General features: G+C 37.8%; 1 protein-coding gene across 1 annotated transcript in view; it reads left to right on the top strand.

The window, feature by feature from the left end:
* ARNTL2 (aryl hydrocarbon receptor nuclear translocator-like 2) overlaps positions 1-9,848 on the top strand; it is a 50,823-nt gene that overhangs the window by 32,227 nt on the left and 8,748 nt on the right. Inside the window, exons 9-13 of the mRNA XM_012002418.1 lie at positions 6,384-6,624; positions 7,108-7,214; positions 7,373-7,523; positions 8,459-8,517; positions 9,268-9,376. Of these exons, the coding sequence (XP_011857808.1) occupies positions 6,384-6,624; positions 7,108-7,214; positions 7,373-7,523; positions 8,459-8,517; positions 9,268-9,376 (667 nt within the window). The remainder of the gene's footprint in view (positions 1-6,383; positions 6,625-7,107; positions 7,215-7,372; positions 7,524-8,458; positions 8,518-9,267; positions 9,377-9,848) is intronic.

Raw genomic sequence — 9,848 nt, 5'->3', positions numbered from 1 at the left:
CATTAAAACTCAGGCATCTCCTCTTTCCAGAAAGCGATCCCCAATACCCTCCCAACTCTGGTGGCTTGCGTCCCAGGTACCCACATCAGTAATCCTGAGCTTCTCTCAGATTTGCTGCTCTTCTACACTGTATTGAAATTACTTAACTTTTTGATACTTTCCTCCCTCACTGGAATGAGAGCTGCATTTCCATCTGTTGTTTCTGGCCCATGATAGACATTCAATAAACATTTCCTGAAGGCATAAGTGACGATCCTCTTGTCCTTTGTTCCTACCTGACTGACCGCATAACCACTCTCAAATCCACAGGAACAATTATAAATTAAATGAATGAATATACATTAAAATCTTTCTCTTTTACCTAAGGAAGCAATTTCAACATATTTTTTAGATTTTGTCTCAAGAAGTTTTTAGCAAATGCTATGGACTGAATTGTGTCCCCAGAATTCCTATGTTGAAGCCTTAATTCCTGACATGAGGGTATTTGGAGATTGGGCCTTTGGGAGATCATTAGGTTTGGATGAGGTCATGAGGATGGGGCCCTCATCATGGGATTAGTGTTCTTGTAAGGAGAGGCATCAGAGAGCTCTTTGTCTCTGCATGAATGCAGTGAGCAAGGGAAGGCCATGTGAGCACACAGCAAGTTGTTGGGTATCTGCAAGCCAGAAAGACAGCCCTCACCAGAACGCAGCCCTGCTGACACCTCCATCTCAGACTTCCAGCCTCCAGAACTGAGAGAAAATAAGTTCCTGGTGTTGAAGCTACCACATCTGCTATTTTGCTATGGCAGCCCAACCTCAGACTGCAACCAGCTTGGATCATTTTCTATACCATAGTTCTCATGAGAAAGAAATCTGAAAAGGCTCTGCCCTGAGAACTAAAGGCATCTGGGCCTTTCTGAAAATAAATGTCTGTTAATTAAATTGGCATCTTAAAATTTGGCTTCAGATATGGAACTAGAAGTCACAAAGCAATAGCAGGACTCCACCTTGTCTGGGCTTCTCCTCCTTTCTGTCGCCTTCAATTCTTCCTCTCATTGTTTTGTGAAATTCTAGACAACACATGACCAAATATATACATTCTTGGAGGATTTTCCTAGATATGGGAGCTCAAGTCAGTCACTGATGGTAATCTTGGACGTCTAATAATCTGCAGTCTTTTAACCCTTTGCAAAGATACAAGAAGGAAAGTGGGATGTCCTCTGTAGAACTCTATAGCCCTGCTATAGTATTTTGAAGCGGGTCTTTTAAATATTCAATTTTCAAACAAAAATGCGTGTGTATTTTTTTACATTTAAGAAAAAAAACAACCAAGCAGCATTCTTGAAAATGTGCTAATCAAATTTTAGTCCTTCCATGGGTTCCTAAAAGGATTTTTTTATTGCAAGTTTTACAGATTTATAGAAGAAGTAGGAATGATTTCTTTCCTTTGAAATACGTGATAATCTTACTGGGAAAATATAGATATTTCAAGAATATCTGGCAAATGGTCAATTAGAGTTAATTCAATTAGTAGTTGAATTCTGTGAGGAACTAAAGGAACAAATAAATTTTTGAGTCGCTCTGATGTTCTGGGTTCTCCCACTAGACTCTGCCTCCCAACAGCCATGCTGTGGGACAGAGTAGAAAGGGCCTGGGCTCTGAATTCAGTAGGGTTTTTTAGTGTCAGGTCTGCTACTTAACAATTGTGTGACCTTAGGCAAGTTTCTCCTAATATATGGAAAATGGATGGGACTGGGTGAATTGTTTTCCCCCAAAGTTTGTATGTTGAAGCTCTAGGCCTCAGTGTGACTGTATCCATAGTTAGAGCCTTTAAAGATGTAATTAAGGGTAAATAAGGTTATAAGGGTAGACCCCTATACAATATTTCTGTTATTTAAGCCACCCAGTCTGGAATTTTGTTATGACAGCCTGAACAGACTAATACAGTGGGTAATAACAGCATCTCCTGAGAGTGTGGTTGGGATCACCTGTGGCTCATGCAGTGCTCGGCTCCTAGGAAGCACTCAATAAATAGTAGCTATTTGCAGCTCAGAAAGAAGAGAAGAGAAAATGAAAGAGAGAAAGGAGTGAGTGAATAATTATTAAGATTCTACTATATGCCAAGCACATTGCATAATTACCCAGTTTAATCTCCCTAACAGTTCTGTGCAGAGCATCCTTGTCTTGCAGACGAGGAAACTGCACTTTTAGAAGGTTGTGTAATTTTTCTAAAGTCACATAGAGAGTGACAGAGTCAGCAATCTGGCTTTAAAATCTGTATTCTTTCCACTATGCCATGCCACCTACTACATTAGCTTCCTAGATGCCAAAAGGTTTTAGTGAAAGAGATTCTGGATGATTTTCGCAGCAGACACACAGTGAGGGAGTGGGCGCCTGCTATAGGAATGTGTTCCTGCCCACACAAGGGTGTTCACTCCCATGCCAGGCTGGGCCACACAGATGCCTGCACACAGAGGCAAATATCTTTTCAAAAAGGAGTTTTGAGTTTTGAATCTGCTCAAGCCCTGGAACCAAGTATTCACTTAACACAACAGAGTTCTGTACCAAAGGCACAGGCCTAAGCAGTGGTAAGGGAATGTGTCAGAAATCAGTCCTTGCAGGACCTGGTTTGAGAACTGCCTATAGACAGCTGGTCCAGGATAACGTAACTGCAGAATGTAAACCCTGATTGCCACCTGGATGACCTTGGTGAGGGTCATTTTGTCTTCTGCTTTAACCAAGGAGAGTGTCTGTCAAGTGAAATTACATGTTGCATATGATCGCTTTGAAATTACTCTTTCGAATAGTAATTAACCAGTGGAATTCACTGTGGTTTTATGTATGTATGTATTGATGTATGTATGTATGTATGTATTTATTTATTTATTTATTGAGATGGAGTCTTGCTCTGTCACCCAGGCTAGAATGCAGTGGCTTGATCTCAGCTCAGTGCAACCTCCGCCTCATGGGTTCAAGTGATTCTCGTGCCTCAGCCTCCCAAGTGGCTGGGATTACAGGCACGTGCCACCACACCTGTCTAATTTTTTGTATTTTTGGTAGAGATGGGATTTCACCATTTTAGCCAGGATAGTCTTGATCTCCTGACCTTGTGATCCGCCCGCCTCGGCCTCCCAAAATGCTGGGATTATAGGCATGAGCCACCGTGCCCGGCCAATTCACTGTGTTTTAAGACCCCTCATTATTAATGATGAAAGCCTGTGGTTAGTAAACGTGTTTTTCTTCCCTTTTACCATGACATGTCATGGTAAAACTTAGAGGAAGACTAAGTTTTAAGGAACTTAGAGGAAGTTCCTTAAAACTTAGAGAAGACTAAGACATTTAAACTTAGAGGAAGACTAGAGAGCAGCCCTTTTTATTTTAATTGAAAGTTGAATTTAAGATTTATGGAAAGGTCATTTCTCAGGATTTCTCAAGATGAGTTACCCAAGTTTATTTCTGATTTTGCATTATGTTTGAGATTTTACATAATAAAAGATTTTTTTAAAATAACGACGTTTTAAAAAATTATTTATATCCTGAATCAAGCCTTCATGTCATGGATTCAAACTTTGAAAAAGCTTCTAAGGTAAAGAGACAATTACTTGGGTATCTGAACTTGTGAAATTGCAGGCTGATGAAGGACGGATGACTGCCACCAAGCGTCTTAAGTGTTTCTTAAATTTATCTTCGTGAGATAATTGTGCATGAGGAAGAAGTACAACAGTACACCCAGAATCCGCTTGTTTCTTGTGCACATATGGCAGATGCTATCTGTCAGTGCCCCATGGTGTATCCCCCCAGCACCCACCACTGCAGACAGGGTGTGCCACTGGCCTCCAGTGTCCAACGCCAGGACTCTGCCTGACCTCTTCCTCTGGTCTTTGGAGCCAGTTCTGCCTGTGGCTCCAGGAACTTGCACGTTTCAGGTACTTTGTTTTAGCTTCCTTCTCTTCCCTGTCTCACTTCCCAGTTCCCTGCCAGTGTTTCCTGGGACCACCCCTCAAATTAACTTCTTGTATTTGAATCCTTATTTTGGATCTGCTTCCTCAAGAGTTTAAGTGAAGACAGCAAGACACCAAGTTGAGAGACCTAGCCTGCAACGTGTTGAGGAAATATTTCATAAAGGATTTTGAAAGGATGTCCTGTAAATTAAGGCAGTGTTTAGGGTAATACAGGCTTTTTCTCCCTCCCCTCACCCCTACACACTTTTGGGAAATCATGGAGTAGATGACACTTGAATCTAGCCTGTGGAGCTGATGTAAGTAAATAGTTTGGCAAGGATCGGGCCTCATGACTCTAATGTTTAGATAAAGAGCTAAAGAATTATTGGGATAAGAATTTTTAACCCATTTCCCATTTGTCCTGAGAATACTGCACTGGTAGCGAGCTGTGTTTTTTCTTTTCTAAACAGGAAATGGATTAAATGGGATTTAAAAAAAAAAAACTTAGATAGCTGATCAAATGAATTGCAGTTGATAGAATTACACAATCCCAACTAGAAAATTGCCAACTGAATAAATGTTCACAGTGAGAATTGAGGGACAGTTAGATTTGGAAATATAGATAGTAACCTGTTGTAAGAGAGAAATAAATGCAACAAGCTAGGTTCTGTGTGATGAGATTACATATATAAATAAAAAATATACTTTCTGAAGTCTCTATTTTCAGTAGAGTGGAATATTTTTAGTCAGTATCATTTATAAGTTTGCAGGAATGCCAAACCTGATGTATAAGCCCTTTTATTTTTAACTACCATCTGGTTTTGTTAATATGAATGAAAACCTTTATTCATACTTACTCAATTTTAATTCCTTTGAGGTATCTGGGTTGTTAGGAGGAGGTAGAGCCTAAGATGACCCCCAGATTTCTCTTTGAACTGCCTAGGTTGATCGTGGCACCAGTAAACAGGGTAGGGAATAGGTGATAAAGACTGGGTTTGGGTTGGAAGAGATAAGGAGTTTTGTAATTTAGGGCATCTGTGGCCTGGGAAGGGAGTGCTGTTTGTTAGATGTTGGATACAAGGTTTTATGCGTGGCTTACAGCCTGCCCTCTGTTCCCTGCTTTATTTTCCAGTCTTTCCCACTGCAGCATATGCTTCAGCCGCATCTGACCGCTCGCTCTCAGTTCTCACTGGTCATTCCCTCTCACTGGAACACCTTTGTACCCCTCCCCTTCTGTCACCCAGGCAACTCCTATTTGAACATCTTTGGTGACAGAGCACTCACTATCAGCAAATGGTGTGGCGTTAGTGGTTTAGAAAGTGGGCTCTGGAACCAGCCTGAGTTTTAACCCCAGCTCCATCCTATACCTGCTGTGACCTTGCCATTAACTCAGTTTCCAAAGACAATGGAGATGCTAGAACATCCCACAGAACTATGAAGATTAAATGACTTATACGTTTAACGCATTTAGACTGTGACACATAAAGTGGTCTCTAAATCTTTGCTATTATTGTTAACTACTATTTTATATGACAGTTCATATCACCTTCTATTTAAACACAAATTTAAAGGATTTATTGTAGTGGAAGTTTTACCAAATAGTGCCAATTTAAAACGTTGATTGTTCTAATCTTTTCTAAAGCTTACCATAAAAACAGCTGTTTCAAATAATTTTTTATCAGGCTTTTCCCCTACTTTTTAACCTTTAAATCACTTTTGTGGCATGCCGTAATCTGTATCCTACTCATCGTTTATGCCAGTATTGGATTTATTGTTTGCTTAAACATGATATTTGAGCATATAGATTATTTCCAATTTTTTATTATTTTGGTGGACATGCTTGACATGCTTCTTCCTATGAGTTAATTGCTTGGGATTTTCCTAAAAAGTGAAATTTATTTTATTTTTATACTTTTCATTATAAATTTCTCCAAGTGTTCTTTAAAATGTTTCTATAATCTATTATAACCTTATATATCTATTAACCATTATAAGCACTAACATAAGAAATTTAAGAATGCATACATAATGACTTAAATGTCTTTTTAAACTTTCAAATATAAGTTACAATATACCAAAAAACTTAATAAGCTGAAAACAGTATTGCAAGGGGGCATGAGGATTAATTTTTCCAACAGATGTAAATTACTGTAATTTAAAAAATTGACTTGGAAATATATTAAGTCATAGACCTAGTTAATACTAAAATAAAGCAACCTGTTTGCTTTTTCATGTAGTACATACAATTTAGTTCCTGAGGAAAATAACCTATTAATAATAAAGTCATGAAATAATCAAAATTGATGATATCTTTTCAATGGAATACCATTCCCCTTTCATATTTTAGCATATTTAAAGAGCATTTTATAGCACAATTATCACTATTGTAGATGTCAATATAAGAAATTTAATGATTTATTTATAATGATCTAAATGTCCTTTTGAAAAATCTTTGAATTAGAGCATAGAAAATTCTATACTATCCACTGCACTGGTTACTTGAGAAGCTGGCCTCCAAATATTGTTGGAATGGAAGAAGAAAGGAACAGTAAGAAAGACAACAGTAATTTTACCTGCCTTGTGGCCATTGGAAGATTACAGCCATATATTATTCCACAGAACAGTGGAGAGATTCATGTGAAACCGACTGAATTTGTAACCCGGTTTGCAATGAATGGAAAATTTGTCTATGTAGATCAAAGGTAAACATTTACATGTTATAATGATTAGAATTCAATAGGATATTTGAAGCTATTAAAGACGTGTCTTAGTAGCACTGCTAGATTTTTTTTTTTTTTTTTTTTTTTGCTGTTTCAGAACAGAAAGTTTAAATGAAATAAGGATATGGACATGTCAGTAAATTTGTTTAAGCCAACATGTAAACTCGAAAGAATGTCTCTTAGCCAGTGGTGCAGAAACTGGGCATGGTCTATGCCCACGATTTTACTGGCAAAAGCTAGTAAGAGCACAGCCTGGATTGGGTGGAGGCCTCATGCCTGGGTGTCTGTTCTGTGTTGCGGCTCTAGTCTGGCTCTAGGGCAGCCAACAGGAGCCCAGTGATGTGCATGGTCACTCATCCCCTACCCTGTGCACTTCTTTACTATCCTGACCATATGTGGGCCTACAGTCTTCTGGGAGGGAGTACACTCACCACTTCTGAAGTTTATTTTCAATTTTAAAACCAGGGCAACAGCAATTTTAGGATATCTGCCTCAGGAACTTTTGGGAACTTCTTGTTATGAATATTTTCATCAAGATGACCATAGTAATTTGACTGACAAGCACAAAGCAGGTAGGTATGCATTGAGCAGAAGACATTTTGGGGAATTCAAAATGACAGCTTTAACTCAACTTCCCATTCCTGTGAAATTTGAAATTTGAATTATTCCTCACAATGTTGATTTTTATAGTGGTAGACTGTTATGCTGATAATTATCTTTTCTCATTAAGTTCTACAGAGTAAGGAGAAAATACTTACAGATTCCTACAAATTCAGAGCAAAAGATGGCTCTTTCGTAACTTTAAAAAGCCAATGGTTTAGTTTCACAAATCCTTGGACGAAAGAACTGGAATATATTGTATCTGTCAACACTTTAGTTTTGTAAGTAAATTTTTATGTTAAGACCTTTATATTGATTTCAAATGAGTCTCTTTGCTTTTTTCCTCTCATCTTGCTAAACCATTAAAACCATATGATCCTCTGGCCTTTTATTATAACTTGAGATTTATCTTTTGAGTAAGTCATTTACTGTTCAGTGACATTAGTTCTCAGAATTAAGCTAAAAGTTTTCATTTTTGTAATATATTCCTTCTTACTTGATATAATAAGTGAGGGTAAAGGCATTTATTCAACCATTTTCTTCCTACCTTCCATGGCCATTCAGTAAACAATGCAGACATGGATTTCAACTGTGCATTATTGTAAGAAATGGTTTTGTCCTCCCTGTCATTTTTACGTGCACATCTTGTAAGCCTGGGGTGCCACCATGTCTGTGTAGGCATGCCCAGCATGGGGGAGAACAGAAATCCAGCCCAGGCCCTGGTCTGTCGCTGTGTCAGCCTGAAGGAAGAGCCAAGTTCTCCCGATTTTATAGTAGACTAGGATGGCCCCATTCTAAGTCTTGCTTTATTTCTGTAAGTTTCTCTTTGAAATTGCTGTAAGGTTTCCTTGAACCAGTTGTTTCCTTATCTACAATACTGAGTGAAAAATAATTTTTAAAAAAGTTTAATACCTCCAGTATTTTCCTGTCACCCATCCCAGTAATCTTTGCCTACTTATTATTAGTACATGAACTAAGAGTTTGTTATTGCGAGAACACATACTTTATAGGGGAATGGGGCATTTGGCAAATGCCATGATACTTAGCACTAATGTCTTAATAGACCTTGATTTCTGGTGGTGATACTAACAATATGTGTATATAAAACATAAATGGGCCACAAATTGACAAATTAAATATATAGAGCTTGGTGTAGTTGCTATAACAGTTTCCTTCACCTTAGAAAACAAATCATCTATGGTGTTTTTAATTCTAGGGGACATAGTGAGCCTGGAGAAGCATCATTTTTTCCTTGTAGCTCTCAATCATCAGAAGGTAAGCTTAGTTTCAGATGATGGAAGACTTATTACTAAGACATATTATTAAGACTGTTATTGTCTTTTTCTGGCCTGGAGAGGGGAAAATTTGAAGGTGAAATTAAAAGGAGTTCTACAGGTTGGGTTATAGGAATCCCAACTTTGGTTTAGAAGAGACTAAGTTCAATGAGAAACAGATATCCCATTTAAAGCCCCAAAGGTATCACCATATCCCCCTCAAAATTTCCACAGTGCTTTGCTCACATTTCTGTTATAATCTTGCATTGTACTGCAGTTAGCTGTTCATTCTACTTGCTTTCCAGTAGACTGAGTTCTTTAAGAGCAGGAATGATGTTTTATCCATTATTCAGCCCTAACAGCTAACGTCGTTCCTTGTCAATTGGACAAATTAATGAAAAGTATTAGGGGGAGTTTTTGCTTGTCTGTGTTAGTTTTTCACCACAGGAATATATTAATGTATTATTTGTAAAAATAAAAATCTTAGGTAACGTTGAAGTAGTATTGCTGTGGAAGTTAAAGTGGGAAGAGACTGGACCCAAGGGTTACAAGTCACGATTGTGCCCTCAGTGACTTTCTACACATTTGATTCAAAGAGCATCATGAATTACATTTGTAATGCAATGATGAGTGTTTTCTAGCATTTTTGGATACAGCTAGTCTGTTTCTTTTAAGGAGAGAACTGTGAAATTATTTGAATTGAAAGAAAGATAAAGTCCTTAATTGAATGTCCCCTTTTGCTGTTACTTAGAATCCTCTCGACAGTCTTGTATGAGTGTACCTGGAATGTCTGCTGGAACAGTACTTGGTGCTGGTAGTATTGGAACAGATATTGCAAATGAAATTCTGGATTTACAGAGGTAATGTTTTATTGCTGCAAATATTTTCAAAACTAAAAATGTCATATTTATAAAACCAATATACAAAAATCAGTAGTCTTCCTATATACAAATAATAACCGGTTTAATATAATGGAAAATATTATCTTTACAGTAGCAACAAAAAAGATAAATTTTACAAGAAATGTTCATACCAACATGAAAAAAAAACTTTAAAATTCTCAAAGGTGCATAAAAGATAACTCAAATAACTTCAGATAGAAGCTGTTTTTCAACAGGAAGACAGAATGTAAGAATGTCCTGTTCCTTAAACTAAACTGTGAATATAATGTGGATCTAGTCAAAATAACCACTGTGTAGCCGGGCATGGTGGCTCATGCCTGTAATCCTAGTACTGTGGGAGGCCAAGGCAGGTAGATTGTTTGAGTCCAGGAGTTTGAGACCAGCCTGGACAACATGGCAAAACCCCATCTCTACCAAAAAAAAAAAAAAA

This window comes from Mandrillus leucophaeus, unplaced genomic scaffold (assembly GCF_000951045.1).
Source record: "Mandrillus leucophaeus isolate KB7577 unplaced genomic scaffold, Mleu.le_1.0 Scaffold686, whole genome shotgun sequence".
Taxonomy (NCBI): Eukaryota; Metazoa; Chordata; class Mammalia; order Primates; family Cercopithecidae; genus Mandrillus; species Mandrillus leucophaeus.
The sequence above is the reverse complement of the archived record's forward strand: the minus strand, read 5'-3'. Positions and strand labels throughout refer to the sequence as shown.